At 36.4% G+C, this 20,774-nt stretch overlaps 1 protein-coding gene across 1 annotated transcript in view; it reads right to left on the bottom strand.

Annotated features, from left to right (window-relative positions):
• Positions 1-7,476: 7,476 nt before the first annotated feature.
• Positions 7,477-20,774, bottom strand: part of nfatc2a (nuclear factor of activated T cells 2a) — a 35,524-nt gene continuing 22,226 nt past the window's right edge. Inside the window, exons 7-10 of the mRNA XM_051880145.1 lie at positions 20,628-20,683; positions 20,381-20,513; positions 19,502-20,230; positions 7,477-9,524 (exon numbers count right to left, since the gene is read on the bottom strand). Coding sequence (XP_051736105.1) covers positions 9,469-9,524; positions 19,502-20,230; positions 20,381-20,513; positions 20,628-20,683 — 974 coding nt within the window. The 3' untranslated portion in view covers positions 7,477-9,468. The remainder of the gene's footprint in view (positions 9,525-19,501; positions 20,231-20,380; positions 20,514-20,627; positions 20,684-20,774) is intronic.

Here is a 20,774-nt window from a genome sequence, read left to right as displayed (position 1 = left end):
AGGATTGCCGAATGACAAAAGAAACGTTATTAGCATGATGGTGTATAAACTGTACATTTCTTGTCTATTACCACCCACTGCTACTAATACCAATGACGGAAATAAGTGTAGAGAGAAAGAGAGATGGAAGGCAGAGCTTTAGGAAGAGAGGAAGAGCAAGGCTCCCAAGAACAAGAAAGAAAGAAAAGCAGAGGCAAAGAAAGAGTGCCCCAAGAAAGGGACCCAGAAGAAAAGAAGAGCCAAAGAAAAGAGTGCCCAAGTAATATAATCTAGTAAAGATAATCTCCCGAAGCACAATATGCTGTAATTTATATGATATTCACATTCACGGCATGTAGAGATAAACATTATGTAAAGTAAACAGGCAGGGAGTAAAGCGCACATGTGGGCGGGCGGAAGGCGCATGTGCGGTGGGAGTTTGGCCTGTCAATAATGAGCGCGGCTATAGAACTACTTCAAAGCTGATGAAAACTGCAGCCTCACAGGCAATGGATTTGCGATTAATGTTGGAAATAATGACCTGCAGAGGGTATAAAGAGGGCAGAGAAACACCTCCAAATGAAATGTTCATCTTTCACTTAAGCTGCACTCTCCTTTGGTACAATCAGCCTGGTTTGAAGAGCTTTCTGATAGTCTGCTTCATCAGGCCTGCAGGTTACCTGAATTTCTATCTGAATTTACAGGGTTGTGTCTTAAAAGTTGCATCAAAAATAATTCTCTTGATGAAACACTCAGGATTTTCCCTTTATTTACATGTTAGGTCAAATAAATTTCCTGCATTAAGAGGTTAGTTCACCCAAAAATGGAAATTCTGTCATTAATTACTCACCCTCATGTCGTTATAAACCTGCAAGACTTTCGTTCATCTTCAGAACACAAATGAAGATCTTTTTAATGAAATCTGAGAGCTTTCTGTCCCCTCCACTGACAGCCTACACAGCTACCAGTTTCAAGCCACAGAAAGGTAGCAAAGACATCTTCATTCACTTCAGAATTAAAATTTCCTGATAATTTACTCAAGATGTTTATCCAAGATGTTTATGTCTTTTTTTCTTCAGTCGAAAAGAAATCAAGGTTTTTGAGGAAAACATTCCAGGATTTTTCTCCATAGAATGGACTTCAACAGGGTTTAATGGGTTAAAGGTCCAAATTGCAGTTTCACTGCACTGAAACTACAATTTGGACCTTCAACCCATTGAACCCTGTTGAAGTCCACTCTATGGAGAAAAATCCTGGAATGTTTTCCTCAAAAACTTTCATCTTGGATGACATAGGGGTGAGAAAATTATCAGGAAATTTTCATTCTGAAGTGAACTAATCCTTGAAAAGATCTTCATTTGTGTTCCAAAGATGAACAAAGGTCTTACTGGTGTGGAACGACAAGAGGGTGAGTAATTAATGACAGAATTTTCATTTTTGGGTGAACTAATCCTTTAACAAGTGTCCCAGAGATCCTATATGATTACATTATTTATCTCATATTCTGTATGACTGGATATCCCTCTACAGGCTGTGAGATGAAAATGCACACCTTTTTTCAACATCTACCACTTGTTGCATGAAATACGTACTAATTTATTAATAATTCTGTTTTCAGTCTTGACAGTATAAATACAACTATTAGACCATTCAAATATTTGGAAAGGAAAAACAGAAGGAATCCTATAAAAACTGAACCAGACAGTCAAGAACTAACAGAAAGAAGAAAAAAAACATATAAAAGAATAGAACACTAGATTCTTCAAGTAAATGTTGTGTTCAAATGGAGGGAAAATAACAGCATGCTGGTTTGCAATGACATGAGAGTGAGGAAATAATGACCTAATTTTCATTTTGGTTTAACTATTCTGTTAATGACAGCAACAGGTACATCTCAGCTGTAATTTGAGATTCATTTACCACATGGAGAGGTGTTAGATTGTACTGAAGGAGACAAATAGAACAAGTACAGCCGCAGGCTTATATCAGCTAATATCAACGACTACATCTGAAGATTGAATCAAGCATATGAACAGCATTTTTTTTGCCACCAGGGGGCGAAAGCGCAAAACAATCCCATTCATCATTATAGACCATTACCTCCAGGGAGATATTTGATTCAAAGCTTACTTTTGTACTTTACTACACTTTAATTGTTTAATATTTGTGTAATATTATATTAATGCAACTGTAATGCATGCTAATTTATTCACTTATACGGTAAATGGTTATGCACACTCTAAAACATTTTATTTATTGTTTTATCAATGTAATTCATGCATTCTTATGAGCTCATACTAAATGATAGACAAGAAATCATCTGCCACACCCCAGGACTATTTACATGAACCAGAAAAAAGCTGATTAAAATGGTGAAAAACTTCTATTAGTTTTCTATGAAATCTAAAAGTGTGCACGTGTTGCCTTTACATATATATAAAAAAATTCAATAACTCAAAAGTTTGGGGTCAGTAAGATTTTTTCATGTTTTTGTTTTTGTCTCGTATCCTCACCAAGCCTCCATTTATTTGATCAAAAACAGTAATAATTTAAAAAGACTTAATGACTTAATGATTTTCTATTTCAAGAAAATAGTGATCAAAGCTGAATTTTCAGCATAATTACTCCAGTCTTCAGAGTCACATGATCCTTCAGAAATCATTCTGATTTGCTGCTCAAGAAACATTTCTTATTATCATTTATCAATGTTGAAAACTGTTTTTTTTTTTTTTTTAACTACATGATATTTTTATGGAAACAATTTTTTTTTAGGATTCTTTGATGAATAGAAAGTTCAAAACAACAGCATTTATTTGAAATAATAAATAAAAAATCTTTACTTTCACTTTTGATTAATTTAAAAGTGCAGTAAGCCATTTCTGAGAAATGCTTTTGATATTTGAAATCACCAAAACAAACACACCCCTACCCAAAAAGATCACACTTTTGCTCAATAAAAGTATTAGTTTCTTTACAAAAAAATAAAAAAATCGTACTCACCGCATATTCAAAGCAAACATTGCTTTAACTTTCTAGGCCTTTATCACAATTTATGACAGAATAAACTAAGTTTTGAATTAAAAAGTAAGATTTTTTAATATTTTTGTTTTTGTCTCTTATCCTCACCAAGACTCCATTACTCCAGTCTTCAGTGTCACATGATCTTTCAGAAATCATTTGGATTTGCTGATTTGCTGCTCAAGAAACATTACTATTATTATCAATTTTGAAAACAGTTGATGTTTTTTAACAGCATTTTTTCACCCCTATCTTGATAGCTCGCCCCCAAATTCACAAACACACTATGCAACACAGGCACCTCCCCCCTCATGAGTGTATACGCCCCTTACTGCTGATTGGCAGTAAAAACACCAAGTGTTTTTTGGTCCACTTTCAACAGCATTTCTCAGAACTCACTTACTGCACCTTTAATGCATCCTTGCTCAATAAAAGTATTAATTTCTTTACAAAAAAATACTCACCACAAACATTTGAACGGTAGTGTTTTTTCAGAGCAAACATTGCTTTAACTTTCTTTTATCACAATTTATGACAGAATAAACTAAGTTTTGAATTAAAAAGTAAACTTAAATCAATTGGAAGTCAAATTTCAGAAGCATGTTGTTTACTTGCATCTTGGTAAGGGAAAAATTCCGTTGATGAGTGTTACTCAGTTTGATTGAGTTATTATATGTTTTTTGATGAGGTAATAAGCAGTCCACTTGAACCCTGGGAAGGTGACTAACGTCTCCCGCTCTATGATGCAGTAGTCCCGGCTACTGTACAAACGCAGCATTATTCAATCAAAACAAGTATTTACTGTTCGTCAGGGGTGTGACATGTTATTTCTCTTTGAATAAGGCCTTCTTTACACGAGCTGCAGGTCTGCAGTGATTACTGCCACGCAGGCAGGCTGCCGCAATACAACGGGTGGCCTTTTCCACAAACCTAATTCATGAAAACCCGCTTGAAAGCAAGATTACCATGAAATATGCTGCCGGATCAATCATGCACAATGTCCATGTCACGTTTCTGCAGAGTCTGAGGTCATAGTAATTCGCTGTTAATGTCCATCAATGTTTCATTATACAAGGAACTTATTAAAATTGACCTTCATCGCATATTATTGCACTATGATGTCACTACTACCAAACTACATGGTGTGCTGTAGATCAAACACTCTGGTTAAGTCATTCGCTGGGCTCCTTTCCAGTTTTACACAATCTTACTCAAATATGTCAAGGAAAACTGGTTTGAAAAGACTCTACAGTGTTGAATGAAATTCCCTTCCAGTGAAAACATGCATGTTTTGTTCTCTGGCCCTTCATGGTTATTGTGCATGAGATCTGATTTGATTATCTAATCCGAGATAAAGGGCATATGACTCACAGCATATCTGCAATAGCGCAAATAAATGGGGGGAAATGTGTCTGTGTTCTGTCGCGACCCACGTGCTGCTTTATTTATTTATTTTGCTCAGAGCTAGTGATGTCATTCCAAGCGACTTCCTGAACACTGGGTTCATTCAAGCCATCCGCCACAGTTAGGGCCCAAACAAGCTGTTGCCTAGCAACCGAGGAAACGCTACAAGATGCTTATTTGTCTGAGAGGCAGAGAGCTGTGAAGTCACAAAGGGCCACATGGGCCGATGCCATCAAAAGCGCAAAGTTCTGTTCATTTCTGCTCAGATTTAATGACCAAAATAACGGCAGAAAGCATCTGCTGTATCAAGCCGCGGTGTTTGGAGCTAACTAAGCCTATCGATGATTAACTGCTTTAATACGGTGCGCTTTGGAGACACAAAGAGAACAGGTGTTTCATAAGAGCACGTGCCATGACAGTCAACACCAACATAAACTGATTTCTGAACATCTGCAAGTCTCTGAATCACACGGTAAAATGTTGTTATAATGAAATAGTTATGTTTAAAATGCATTACAAAATAAGATAACACTAGCAGTTTGACTAGACTCCCCGCTATGATGTTATGCAGTTGCTATGTTTTGTTTAGTGCGTTGCTATGCGGTTGTTAGGATGGCCTAGGAGGTTGCTATGGTGTTTTGGGTGGTTACTAGCCGAACCCTCAAATCTCTATGATAAATAAGGCTCGCTATCTCCTTTAAATCTTCACTAATATTATCGGCTCATTGCTTAGAAACTAATGTGACCAGATTTCTGAAATGGAAACCGGGGACATTTCCTATTTGAGTGGTCAAAATACCACCAAAATCTAATTTATTATTATCTATTAATTAAAAAACGGGGACAATACATTTGTGAATGTTTTTGTTTTTTAATTGTTGTGGGTTTCTTATTATTCTGCATTAAAAAATATTATGATTTAGTTTGATTATTGGGATTTTTGGTCTAATAGCTTACAATTCACAAAAAAAAAAAAAAAAAAAAAATTACACTTTTAGTAGTAACCGTTGTAAAAGCAGTTCAAAACAACAAGTATGACTTTACAAAAATACATTACATTACAAAAATAAAACAATGTAAATATAAGAAGATAAGATAAATAAAATGGCATTTAACAAATATTTTTAATATTTACTATTGAATTTAATATTTTCATATTCACAAGCTGTTTTTACTGTATAAAGAAATTACAACTTTTTTAACTTTTAACTATTTTTAACTATTATTTTGCATTTTAGACTCATTTTGTAAGTTGCAAGTGTATTATTTATTTTATTATTTATTCATATCTAAGTGTACCTTCATCACGTGATATAGTTAAGATGTGACTGCGGAACTTTTGTGGACGTTTAAAATTGTGCGAAACAATCCTGCACCCTGTTAAGGCCCTGTTATAAAACACATACAAACAGTATTACTTTAATTTAACATGAATAGTTAGTATGTTACTACCTTGAAACCGAAAACGATGTTTATTTTGATATTTGACGATAATGGCGCTCTGCTCTGTTCCAGGTTACGTTCTTCATGAAGAAGCGGCGCGCGCGACCAAGTGTAGCTGCACAGCCCCCTCTGTTGGTGTATATAATCACTACATGATCGCTCCGATACTAGTGTTTTTATATACAGTTAGTGTGTTGATACTTGGAAATTGTCTTTACCTGCAGTCCTGCGAGTCTTTCAAAAGCTTGCACGTGCAGGTAAGCCTTCTTCATCATCATATTTCCAGTTTTTTTCAATGGATTGTCGGTGAACATCCTTCTTGTTTTGTTCTCCGCGATTTACTGCGAAACGATTCTGTCGCGAGTGAATTGTACGAGCGATTCAGTCACAGCGTTCACAACGAAGACGGTAAATATAACGATAAAGATAACGTTTTAAAAATCGGTCTAAATTCAAAAGAATAGCGGAGTCCACACCACAACTAAAATATAACGACACGGATAAACAATATCGCTGGAATCACTTTCAGAATGACTTTTTTCCAACTGATAAACGATAAAAACTTTGACAGCCAATCAGAATCCAGAGCTCGGGCATGTAAAGCGGCAGACGTCATAACTGCAGCGCGCGCTTATAATTAAAGACAGTGCTGGGTAGTAACTGATTACATGTAATCTGGATTACATAATCAAGTACTTGTAATTATATTGTGTTTTAAAATATGATGAATTCAGGGTGATTGGGACACTTTTACAATTGAGATGACTTGGAAAAAGTGTCCCAATCAACATGAATTCACTTGTAATCAGACTACAGTTGCTTTTTTTTACTGATTACATGATTAGGCTACATGTTATTCACATAGTTATTCATAATTCACTGATTTTCTCAACATTTCATATCTAATCACCTCCTGCCGAACACAATAATTATTATTTGACTTATCACTCAGTGAGTCGTTTAATCATGTATTATTGTCTTTGAAAGGCTTTTGTCTTTCAAACACATTAAAATGTACAAATTCATGTCATTTCATATTTACATGCAATGCAGGGATTTCCCAACTTTTTGTTAATAAGTTATGTAAATAATACAATTTAGTCAACAATAATAATAATAAATTAATAAAATTAAGTTCAGTAACCAACTAGAATTTGTAAGTAGGCCTAATCTATCTAGCATGAACAATATTGTGGATGCTAATATTCGTTATAGTTATCTTTATAGTTATCGTTCTTGGTGTGAACGGGCCTGTTATTTACTGGGCCGGTTTATTACTGAATCGTTAACTGATTCTAGACCTTTCTCCCGTTTGACCGATTCATTGAGAGGAACCGATTCATTCGCCGTTCAATTGACGAATCGAACATCAGTTCTGACTAAATTCTGATTGGATAAGACACGTACGGGCCGCATATTCAAAAATAAAACACCTTACACCTAGTGTAATGAACTATATGGCTACTTAATGACATTATAATTGTTAATTGTGATAGCTTTTATAATTTTATTATTGTATGCTGCTGACTGCCGTTGAACAAACTTTATTTTAATATAGCCTATAAAGAACAGAAGTCTAGGAAATGAGGCAGCCCACAATGTCTTAGAAAGAATCACAAAAGCAAAGAGAAACTCTTTAAAGCTTTTCGTTTTATTGCTCATGTCCTCAGCTGGTTATTTGACAAACATGAACACGTCTAAACATATTAGGTTCGACATGCTTAAGCCAAACATGAATATAATCATGACAAGCTAATGAAATAAAAAATATAATTGGTCTCTCTTTTGGCATTGACAATCTTATATTAATATATATAAAAAAAAAAAATTAAATGCAATTCGTCTATATGCAGCAAAAGCTTTGGCAGTTCATATATTCCCAGAGCCTTGGTTATAAGATATTAAATGGCAAGAGAACAACTGATTCAGTTCATATAAATATTTCTCTTCCAATTCTGACTATCTGATTCTAAAAAATAAAAATTATAGAAACAGTCTATACACTTTCGAAGCAGTCTATTTACAGTAAAAAGAAAAGGTTTACATTCTGAATAGTTGTTTTGTTGTGCCCACTGTACACTGAAAAACAACAACAGTATCACTATTTTTACAATGTGTCCCAAAGGAATAAAGATAAATTTTAGATAATACTTACAAATTAATTAATTTATACCACTCTTAATAATTCAGCCAAAATTGTAAAGACATATAAAAATATACTTATGCTTTTTTTTTTTTTTTTTTTGTGGGCAGGATTGCTTTCAAAAATATTTTCAAAAAGAAGCCTTTGAACACAAGCTGATGCTTCTTAATAAATGAATTTGTTTGTTGCTTGAATAAAGTCAGTTTTTTTGCATTCAATATCAGAAAATTAATGTGCCAATGTGTTACAGAGACATGATATCAACTGGAAGTATAAATACAGAAACTTATTTCCATGTTTTGAATGTTCTACATTTATACACACACAAAATATATATGCATATCATAAAAGCAAAGCAGTTATGGTTAAAAAAAATTCTCCATGAGAGATAAATCTACCCTAAATTTTAACACAGAACAAAAACTTGAACAATTCAAGTGTTGTATATTCATAAGCAGAACAGATAGAACTGGAAAGGTTGAAAATGCATAAATAAGCAATACTAAAATATGATAACCATTCAGTTTTAGTATGGGACAAAGACGTTTTGAGAACCTAAATGTAGTGCAGGGCATTATGGGCTCTGACTTGACACAAGGTACATGTACTTCCATTCATTTTTGGTTTGCTGGTTCTACGTTTTGGTACAGCACCGTAGGCAAAGGCACAATGTTCAGTTTACTATTTACAGAAAATGGCACTTCATTGGTTTTCTTAGCCCTATTACTGCATGATTACAAACAAATCTCATATTTCTGAGAAACTTTAAATAAAATATAATTCACTGACAAGAAGTGCATACGCTGTTTTTCAGAATTCTCTTCATGAACAGTGCATTTACTTAGTAATTTAAAACATTAAGTACAAGGCATTTCAAAAATGTAAATTTGGATTGATGTACATGTGGTTCATCTAATACAAAAACAACTATTCTTAAACAAATATATCAAACATTTGCAGTGGCGTGGTGTATTCATCCACTTTCCCTTCAGAAGTATGTGCAAACCACTTGTTTTGGTGAATATGACGGACGGTAATGGTTTAGTCTCACAGATGATGAGGTTATTGCTTGAAATACACTAATCTGAGTGAGTTCATTTATGTGAGTCAAAAGGCTATGGAATAAAAAACCCACAAAAAGGGGGGGGGAAAAAAATGGATTTAACTCCACCTGTCCAATCCAAACTGTTTATGAAGGCTCAAGTCTCTGACAACTTTGACATATGAGATCAACATTGGACGACTTTCAAAAGTCAAATAATAGCAGGGAAATTCAATACCATTTGCACATCAACACGCTGCTGTTCCTGGAGTTGACTGAGATGGATGTTTGGTTAAATGCGGTCCATGATCCAGTTTTTGTCAGAGGTGACACTTGACCGGGCCGAGGCATCGCTGCTGCTCTGAAGGCAGGGGAACGGCGATACACAGCGGCACAGCGGACACTCCAGGGGTCCTGCTCGCCGATCAGGGGGTTTCCTTTATGTCTGACCCCTGCCATGCACTCCTGTCAGATCCTTCCTTATGATCTCGTTCACTATAGAAAAGACAGAAAAGAGGAACGTGTTTAAAAAAAAAAAATGAAAGAACATCTGTTCAGAACTGAATCACATAATGTGCAATTGCACAGCGGGGTTCAAAAGTCCAGACCACTAGTAAAAATGCTTATATTTCAGATTTTTTTTCCTCATTCAATGCTATAAATAATGTAGAATTTCAAAAATTTCTTCATCTTGCAACATAATTTTATGCAACATCATCATGAAAAAAAAAAAATATATATATATATATGTATATATATATTTACAAATTTATTTACTCAAATTTATGTTTTTATATAATTGATTTATATAGATATTACATTTTAATATAATTATAAGAGCTGTCAACTCAATTAATCATGATTAATCGCATCTACCAAAAGTTTGTAAATATGTGTGTGTGTGTGTGTGTGTGTGCGTGTGTGTGTATATATAATTGATTTATATATTATATATTTATTACATTAATATAATTATAAGTGCTGTCAAATAGATTAATCGATTTAACAGCACTAAATTATATTAAAATGTAATAAATATATATAATAAAATAGATAATAAAATATATAAATCAATTATATAAAAATATAAATGATAGAATATATATATATATATATATATATATATTTCTGTAATTAAATATATAATTACAGAATATATATATTTCTGTAATGTAAAAATTCTATAATTTATATTTTTATATAATTGATTTATATTATTATATATATATATATATATATATATATATATATATATATATATATATATATATATATATATATATATATATATATATATATATAAAACATTTTAATATATTATTAGTGCTGTCAAATTGATTAATCATAATATATATATATATATATATAAAAAATCAATTACATAAAATATAAATTATTATAAATTATAATTTATATTTTTATATAATTGATTTATATATTTTATTATACATTTATTACATTTTAATATATTAGTGCTGTCAAATCAATTAATTGTGATTAATTGAATCTAACAAAAGTTTGTAAATATGTGTATGTATTAATCGTGATTAAATGATTTGACAGCACTAACAATTATATTAATGCATATAATATTCTGCTGTTTTTGACATAGGCTTAATTCAAGTAGTCTATAATTATTCTATAAATCATACAATATATATTATATAGTTTATATATATATAGTTTATACATCATATAATACATATATATTAATTTGTAAGTCACTTAGATAAATCAAAAATGAAGATTTACAAAACGTAACTGTTGTTAAGCCGCAGTGACAGTAACCGGCCACTAGGTGGAAGGGAATGATTTGACAGAACAGGCTCAGTGAAGCCTTTGCATTAGCCATCACTTCCTGTTGTTACTCTATTTACAAGGGGGCATAAATGGAAACTTTTACTGCCTCTTCATTCTAAGAATAGCAGCAGGGCGCGTGGGGCTGTTAACTCAATCACAACACTGCCACACACTAGTCTAGCCACAACTCAGACATGAACAAAGGTCACAGGTAAGATCAAATAATTTGAATGTGGGAAAACACCTGCAATGCTGTTTGAGATAAGTATGGATCAAAATGATGACAAAGTCACTGATTGATGGTACAGTTACATGGGTACTTCAAAGAACAGGTTGGTATCAAAAGCACTATACACTATAGTTTGCCAATAGCACTATATTTTTTTTAATTGTTTACCCAAAGAGACAAGTAATGGTATAAATAAAATATGTTGGTTTAGGAATAGAGATTCCATTTATTATATACACACCGTTCAGCCACTGAACTGCACTCTACCTTTACGCAGACTTCGGTTTGAAACGGCATAAAGATAATGTGGTCTGACCTGACTGGCAGCATCCTCAGTGCCGTTTACTATCAAGATAAGACACTTCGGCCTGGAAACCCAGAGCACAAGTCATCACTACCTCAACACACAGTGCCATGCTGATTGTTTGTTATGATGGATGAGCTGGAATAACAGGTGTAGCGTATAGATTCTCTCGAGGGCTTGAGCCATATGTCTCTGACTGAATTATTGATGGTCAGTCTGAATATTTAACACAAAAATAATAATGTAAACCGACCTGCATTAAACTATTAGCTATGAATAATGCAATATTATGTTTTAGCAAACAGACAACCAACAATCTGCAACCAATTACTCTGTATTCCAAGTGCAACACCATGGCAATGTCAAACGGTAATAAATGCACAAGTTTTGCGAAATGAAGCAGAGCATGGTAAAATTTATGCACAAGTAAACATCAGTGCTAACTGGCCAAACAAAAATTAGATTAACAACACTGAAAGACTTTCACAAACAGCGTTTGTTGTGGTAAGAGCTTGCGTTAGAGGAGAAGGAACTCAACGTTCAACTGATTTCCCTATTTGAAGCTTTGATCGTGTAAGGAGCACAATGGCACAGATATACAAGCTCAAACCGAAAAACAAATACAGCTTGATGGATCTTACAGCCTGAAATGTTTACAGCAGCTCAGATACAATAATTGAAGTTTAACAAATCATCTTGAATCAATAAATAACCTTCTTATTTTATTTATCTTTAAAAAAAAAAAGAAAAAAAAAAAGATATATAATACTAAATACCTTATTCAAGAAATTTGTGATTATAATAAGGCTAAAAATAAGTAGAATCTACAACAGCACAATCAAGAAAGCCTTGCGGTTTTAAACACTAAGTATGGGAGCTCTATGTGGATGACATCTGTTTTTCCCTCAGAGACTAATGAAGAGCAGATGAGAGAGGAATAAACTGGTAGCAGCGGGATGCTGAGGTGCTTTATCAGCGAGCAAAAAACGAAATACGAGGCCCTGCAGCCGTTGCAGACTGTAGATCCTCTGATGGAACTCCTTCCAACACCTAACAGCTTAAAAGAAACAACAGCAGGGAGACTGGACTTTTTAACATGTAACAGCAGTAAGAAACTAGATCTTTACAACTTTTGAATAAAATATGAGGGGTGATTTGCTGTGCAAAACTTGCTTTTGTAGCTTAAAGGGATAGTTCACCCAAAAATGAAAATGATCCCATTATTTACTCACCCTCAAGCCATCCTAGGTGTATATGACTATCTTCTTTCAGACAAACACAATCGGAGATATATTTAAAAATATCCCGGCTCTTCCAAGCTTTATAATGGGAGTGAATGGGGGGCGAGATTTTGAAGCCCAAAAAAAGTGCATCCATCCATCATAAAAGATATCCACATGGCTATAAAAAGCCTTCTAAAGCGAATCAATGGGTTTTTGTAAGAAAAATACACAAATTTAAAACTTTATAAATTAAAATAACTAGCTTCTGCCAGATGATGGTACGCCTACTGCGCAAGTCGGCCACAAGAGTAACCCCTGACGCGACGTATGATGTAGGATGTCAGAGTATCATAAGCTTAGATTCCTCTCGCAGTTTAAACAAATAGGGCTGGGCAACAAACTCAAGCTCCTCTTCTCTTATATCGAAATCCTCCAACATTTCTCTTTAAAAATTCCCGTTTTAGACTTCGTGACCGGTGTTTTGTTTTGCTCTATCCTCTACGCTTCCGCGTTCGTCATTACGTCATGCATCAGGTCAGAGGTTACTCCTCCACCGTTACTCAATTTGCGTAGGCAGTCTGCCGGAAGCTAGTCTTAAAGTCTTAAATATGGATATTTTTATTGCAATAACTCATTGATTCACTTTAGAAGGCCTTTATTAACACCCTGGAGGGTGGATATATAATTTATGATGGATGGATGCGCTTTTTTGGACAAAATCAGGAGCGCCATTCACTACCAAGCTTGGAAGAGCCAGGATATTTTGTAATATAAATTACGACTGTGTTCGTCTGAAAGAATAAAGTCAGAAACACCTAGGCTTGAGGGTGAGTAAATCATGGGATAATTTTGGGTGAACTCGAAAATAATGTCATTTATTACTCACCCTCATGTCATTCCACACCCGTAAGACCTTCGTTCATCTTCAGAACACAAATTAAGATATTTTTGATGAAATCCGATGGCTCAGTGAGGCCTGCATTGACAGCAAGATAATTAACACTTTCAGATGCCCAGAAAGCTACTAAAGACATATTTAAAACAGTTCAAGTGACTACAGTGACCTTAATATTATGAAGCGACGAGAATACTTTTTGTGCGCCAAAAAAACAAAATAACGACTTTTCAACAATATCTAGTGATGGCCGATTTGCCAAAGTCACGTGATTTCAGCAGTTTGACACGTGATCCGAACCACTGATTTGAAAACAAAAGATTTGTTAAGCTTCGAAGCTTCATGAAGCAGTGTTTTGAAATCGCCCATCACTAGATATTGTTGAAAAGTCGTTATTTTTTGGCGCAAAAAAAAAGTATTCTCGTCGCTTAATATTATAATATAATATAATATATTATAATATTAAGGTTGAACCACTGTACTCACATGAACTGTTTTAAATATGTTTTTAGTAGCTTTCTTGGCACTGAAAGTGTAAATTAACTTGCTGGCAATAGAGGCCTCACTGAGCCATCGGATTTCATCAAAAATATCTTAATTTGTGTTCTGAAGATGAACGAAGGTCTTACGGGTGTAGAACGACATGAGGGTGAGTAATAAATGACATTATTTTCATTTTTGGGTGAACTAACCTTTTAAAGCATGTTGCTATGTGGTTGTTAGGGTGTTCGGTGGTTTTTTAATGGCGCAAAAGAAAAATCCCCAAATCAATCAAAAATCAGAAACATAATAGCACAACTCTCCTAAATAAGCCCCACAATGTATACTATTATTTTTGTACATACATAGAAAACCATGCAATGTACAGGACAGAGGGCTTATAGGGAAAGTAATGAAGGGCTGGCACACACTGATGGTTTTAGCTGTAAAGGAAGTGTACAGACTGGGCGGTATAATAGGTGAGTGTCTGGCTGGAGAGACCTTGACCAATCAGAAAGCTTGTTTATAAACCAATGGTGGAGAGCAAGACAGAGCATAGTAGATGACTCAGTCTGCACCTCAACTATGTGTGTGCGCATGTACTTAGCTATACTTGACGACAAAAAAAGTCCCTAGAAGATAGCAAAATCTGTCTTTTTAGGAATGTCTGGGTGAATAAATGTCTTTTATGTACACAATTTTTAAAAGTTGTCTTTTAGGTTTAGGGTTAGACTGTAGTCATTATTAGCTTTATATGAAGTCAATAGAAGTCTATGGTATGTCCTCATTTAGATTGCAAGGTCGCAAGCGTGTTTATGTGGATCAGGTTTTGTGGGGTCTCCCTAACTATAGTAAAACCTGAAATCCCTACATTGTGGGGACCAGTCAAAAGTCCCTGCGAGGACTTAATCATACTAAGTATCTTAACGAAAATGTAAAAATGCTCAAACATTTAAGGGTTAGGTTTAGGGGATAGAAATTATTTGCTCAGTATTAAAGCAGAAGAAGAAGTCAATGGAAAGTCCCCAACATAACAGAAAAACATAAGGCAACATGAAGTGACAGGACATCCTGTATTGACCTAAATCTTTTGCATTTACAGTTAAATATGGCATTTACTATGACTAAGGCCCACACACACACACACACATACATAAATACAGCGAAAAGACATACAACACATGTTCTACTGGTTAGTGTTTGTGTGTGTGTGTGGTGGGTACTGGCTAACAGTGAGTGAATAATACGGCCACAGTGTAAGTGTGAAGGACAGGAAGAGTCTAAACCACAGGTCTGAATGTTTCCCTCCAAATCAGACCAGTTTAAAAAAGCAAAAGCAAAACTAAACTATTGAGACCTCCTTCCCTTTTAACTCTGCCTTCAGACCAATCTACAGACCAATCTACAATCTACAGATGCTGCTTATTTCGAACAACACTTTCAAAGTACAAAGCTACGTCTTATCGGGACACCGTTTTCACAGCCAAATATCCAATGGCTTGGCACACCCACGGTCCAAAACTGGATGCAAGTGATCTGAAACTAATGTGCACGGCTTACGTGCTCTATCTAAATTATTCCTGCTGCTCTCTCCAGCTGGAAGAACTTCAACTCAGGCTTCCCAGGCTGGAACCGAAGCCTGGGGCGACAAAGTCGAGCCAGATGAGCACTGGAAGATTGGCCAACGTTGTACCCTCCAAACTCTAAGCCAGTTTGGCTGTTTATCTCAGGGGTAACACTTGTTAAAGGCCAATGTGGAGATGACCTAAAATTGAAGGTGTACGGTCAAGGAAAACTAGTAAAAGAACATAACTTTCTTGCCAAAAACACCACTTTGAAATAGTATACATTTGCATGTTACTGGTTGGTCAAGCTGTTGGACCACCATTGAACTTTGCTGACGCAGCTTGTCGAACAAGTCTTGCCGGTTAAGCTTGTCAAGAAGCTGTTTGTTACAAAATGTCTAGTATTTACACAAAGATGTACTTAACTTCCCTTTCTTGCTATAGAAAAAAATGCAAAACATGCATGTTCATAATGAAATGGATGAAGGTACAGTTTCTTTACAGAAAGCCAACCACAGAAACCCTGATACCCCCTTCAAAAGCCACCATCGAAATTCTGAGTGAGATAGACACATCTGCATGAGTCATATGACAACCGGCTGTGTGTGAAGGTCTTGGAGGACATCAAACGATGAGATGTTAGTGGGTGGATCTCTACACCTTGACACCTCTGCAAGTAGAAGCAACCGGGACTTTTTGTGGTCGTCATCCTTCCTGCTCTCAGTGACCTGGACTTTGACTGCACCCCATCTGCTCTTGGGTTACTAGCAGCATCACTTCTTCAAAGTAAAACATGGAGCCATCAGGCTTCTTAACTAGCTTAAAGGGTTAGTTCACCCAAAAATGAAATTTCTGTCATTATGTCCTCACCCTCATGTCGTTCCACACCCGTAAGACCTTCGTTCATCTTCGGAACACAAATTAAGATATTTTTGATGAAATCCAGGAGATTTTTTTTACCCCCCATAGAAAGCAACGTAATTACCACATTCAAGTTCAGGAAAAGTAGTAAAGACATGGTTAAAATAGTCCATGTGACTACAGTGGTTCAACCTTAATGTTATGAAGCAACGAGAATATTTTTTGTGAGCAAAAACAAAACAAATAACGACTTTATTCAACGATTTCTTTTATAACATTAAGGTTGAACCACTGTAGTCATGTTGACTATTTTAACAATGTCTTCACTACTTTTCTGGACCTTGAATGTGTTAATAACGTTGCTTTCTATGGGGATAAAAAAACCTCTTGGATTTCATCAAAAATATCTTAATTTGTGTTCCAAAGATGAACAAAGGTCTTGCGTAGTGTGGAGTGACAAGAGGGTGAGAAATTAATGACAGAAATTTCATTTTTGGTTAAACTAACCCTTTAACCAAAACGATCGATTTATAATAAGGCCATCCAGCTACATTCACTACGGTAAAGCGACATGTTGCAGGGTTAAAAAGACATTGGTAAATGTCTTGCTCATGGGTACAATGGCAAAAACCCTTGCCTTACACCTTGCAGGATTCTGCAACCTCAGTGAATAACTGTGGCCTAACTGAACAGACTATGTTTGCAACAATTTTGAGTCAGAGTGGTAAAGTAGTAACCACCTCCTTGTTACCATAATTGAACTTTAGTCACTTTACCACTCCAGTCCAAAATTGTCGCAAGCAAAGTGTGTTGTGTGTGGCCACAGTTAGTCCCCGTTTACAAATCTCAGCATTTTCTGTCTTGCTTTAAGGGGCCTTAATGAGGGAATTCACTAGCAGCTTTATGAGTTTACCAGAGCGGTGTTAAACTCTAATGGGGCTACCAGAAATTCTTGTACTTAAAAAGGGGGGCTACAGGGATTCAACAGAAAGGTCCTAAACCAGCATCTTTTTATGGAAACATCAAAGGTTCTAGGTCCGGGGAATCTCATAGTAACTCTCTATTAACATGTCTACAGTTGTGGTGTTGCTGTTTACTCAGGGAAACCCTATTAGACTATGTAGAAGAAATTCCATCTTTGGCTCCCGGTCCCATCCGCTTCAGTTTTTCCATCCAACATGGCCCTTTCCCTTTCCTGCGGACTCCCACCCATCACTATCTTGTTCAGATCAGGCTGCCTTTCTGGATAAGTGCAGCAGCTGCAAATAAGAGTTCTGTGCTCCATATTGGCAAGAGTGTGACCTGTGGAAAAAAAGCGAATCCTCTCGTGGGTTCCCCCCACAGTATTGGGGGGCATGGGGCCAAGGGGAAGCCCTGGCCAAGTATAACAAACAAAGAGGCTTTCCCCAGCTCTCCCAGGCAGCCCATTCCACTGTTTGACAATGGGTTGCCATGGCACTTGTTTTGTGAATCATAACACTGTCAACATGTCCAAGAAGTTTTGGAGCTGCTTGGTTTTCTTTTCCTTTTTTTATTTGCAAGGTCAAAAAAGCACCCATTTCCTTGTCAGATACAGGGCATAAAGAACCCCCTGCATGCAAAATAATAAACCACAAGAGAAACACTGACCCCTTGAATTCCCAAACTGCCTTACAGAAGTGACACTGGAATCTTACGCCTTACCCTGCCAGTATTCTGCCGCTTCGTGGTTTGGCCATTATCAAAGTCATTAAAACTCGACTATGGTATTTTTGACACAATTGAAAAACAAAACAGAGGGGGTGTGTGTGTGCAAGGAAACGTGTATCCATCTAATTCATTCTGGCTAATTCATTACGGCTTCACTCTTCCTGAGTAATGGAAAGTATATACTCCAAAGCCAGGGGTACAAACTAGATCTTTCATTCATTCCACTTTATATAATACACAACATTTCTGGTTTCTCGTTGTCCTTGGGTCATAGGTGTGAGAAAAAAACCCAAAATTTTAAGACAAGACAAGACAATAGACAGACTTGACAACCACTCTTCCTGCTATTGTCTGAAAGCAGAAAAAAATGTGCTTGGGGACATTTCTAATGGTACATTAACACGTTGTCAGTCAAAGAATGTGACTGAGTGACTCTTCACTACATTTGGCACATTCCTACAGTCACGTATTTTTACGGGCAATCTGAAATTATGTGTCACTTCATATTCATATGCATTGATAGATACTTTTGAGCCACAGTGTAGATGACACAAAGTGTAAGAAGCTTTTTTTTTTAACGTTTTCCAACAAGAATGCTTAAAACAGTAAAGAAAAGTCTTAAAGAGAGAGTTCACCCGAAAATAATAAAATACTAAAATAATTTACTCACCCTTAAGCCAACCTAGGTGTATATGACTTTCTTCTTTCAGACGAACACAATCTGAGTTATATTACAAAATATACTTGCTCTTCCAAGCTTTATAATGGGAGTTAAAGGTACCATTTTTGAAGCCCAAAAAAGTGCATACATCCATCATAAAAGTAATCCATACGGGTCCAGGGGGTTAATAAAGGCCTTAATAAAAGCGAAGAGATGGGTTTTTGTAAGAAAAATATCCATAATTATAACTTTATAAGTGGTGAGAGTAGACATCTCACGCAAACAAATAAGGCTGGGCAACAAACGACATTTCTCTTTGAAAATACTCTTTTTCGACTTCTAATTCGCGACCGGTGTTTTGTTTTGCTCTATCCTCTGTGCTTCCGTGCTCGTCAATACGTCATGCGTCGGGCCAGAGGTCACTCTTTGACCGGAACTAGACTTTATAAAGTCTAGAAGTTATAAATATGGATATTTTTCTTACAAAAACACATCGCTTCGCTTTAGACGGCCTCTATTAACCCCCTGGAGCCGTATGGGTTATTTTTATGATGGATGGATGAACTTTTTTGGGCTTCAAAAAAAAAAAAAAAAAAAAAAAATGGTACCATTCACTCCCATTATAAAGCTTGGAAGAGCCTAGGATGGCTTGAGGGTGAGTAAATTATGGGATAATTTTCATTTTTGAGTGAACTAACCCTTTAAACTACATTTTGACACACTTACGAATGCCTAACCATTAGAACAGGTCAAACTGCAGCTCACCATCATCAAGGTAGGCCTGATCCAAGTTCTCCTGCTTGACTGTGACTCGTCCAGGAACACTGGTTCTCTGTTCTTCTGCGGAGGAACATCTCTGTGGCTCTACTTGGACAGGAGGTGACCTGTCTTTGGCCACTCTCTGGAGGAAGGGCTGCTGCTGGATGACTGTAGGGTAATTCTGAGGGTGCTGCGGTGCCTGGGCTGGTGCTGGTGAACGGTTGGCCCCTGTAGCTTGGGGACCATGCTGGTTATAGCCCTCGCAATAAATGATGTGCTGATGTTCTGGGGGTGGTGGCGCAGGGGGATCTCCTCCTCTGAGCATGTGGTGGTTGGTGGGAGAGAACTGGATGATTGAGGAATGCTGGTTAGAGGGATGTTGGCCACCCAGGTGAGAGGACTGGGCTGGGGAACCCGTGTGGACCAGAACTGAACGATGGGAGTCTGGCATCATAGCAGCTCCCGTCTGAGAGTAAATAGGACTGCTTGACAAGCTTTTTCCAGGACGGGAGTACATTATGGCTTGGCTCTGCTGCTGAAATCGGTGGTCCGGAGGGGAGACACCTAGGCGGGCCTGCTGACAGGGGACGAGGCCAGGCACTAGGCCACTATCTGGGCTGATGACCCCCCGAGGGTTATAGTACGGCTGGGGAGACACCCCCAGCATTTGTGACATGGAATAACCCATCCGACCAGATTCATATTCATCCACCGGCTCTGTCTTAATAGACGGAACTGGGGAAGTAAAATGAGAAAATGGAAAATATATTATAAGTAATAATACTCGATATACTATATGCAAACTGAGGAAAAATCTTAAAGGTACAGTATCAAATATTACCCCTACTAGACATACAGGTAGAGGAGCAAAAATACTTCACTCACCTGGTAGAGGCGTGTAGGTGAAATGCTGAGGCTGACTGCGCTTCCGTTTCCCATTTATTACGTAGAAGTTGACTTTGGCAGGATGGCAAATGGATGGGTCTCTATATGGAGGCACCTCAATGAACAGCATGCTCTGTGAATGAGAGAATAGTTTTATTGCTGTATCTATAGACCGATTACAAGAAGAGGACTGAATATAGACCTTCAGGAAGTACAGTAAGTTATGTAATGCAGGCACTGGACTTACTGTCTGACTTTTGTCTTTGTCAACTGTGGCTTCCAATTCCCAAATTTGCTGTCCATCTGGAAATAGATAGATGAAATAAAGTTTGTTAATTAAATTTGGGTTGCCTAACTGAAGTTGAGATTAGTTAAGTAAGTTTAACTGCATAGC

The sequence above is a fragment of the Ctenopharyngodon idella genome, chromosome 22 (assembly GCF_019924925.1).
Source record: "Ctenopharyngodon idella isolate HZGC_01 chromosome 22, HZGC01, whole genome shotgun sequence".
Classification (NCBI taxonomy): domain Eukaryota; kingdom Metazoa; phylum Chordata; class Actinopteri; order Cypriniformes; family Xenocyprididae; genus Ctenopharyngodon; species Ctenopharyngodon idella.
The sequence above is the reverse complement of the archived record's forward strand: the minus strand, read 5'-3'. Positions and strand labels throughout refer to the sequence as shown.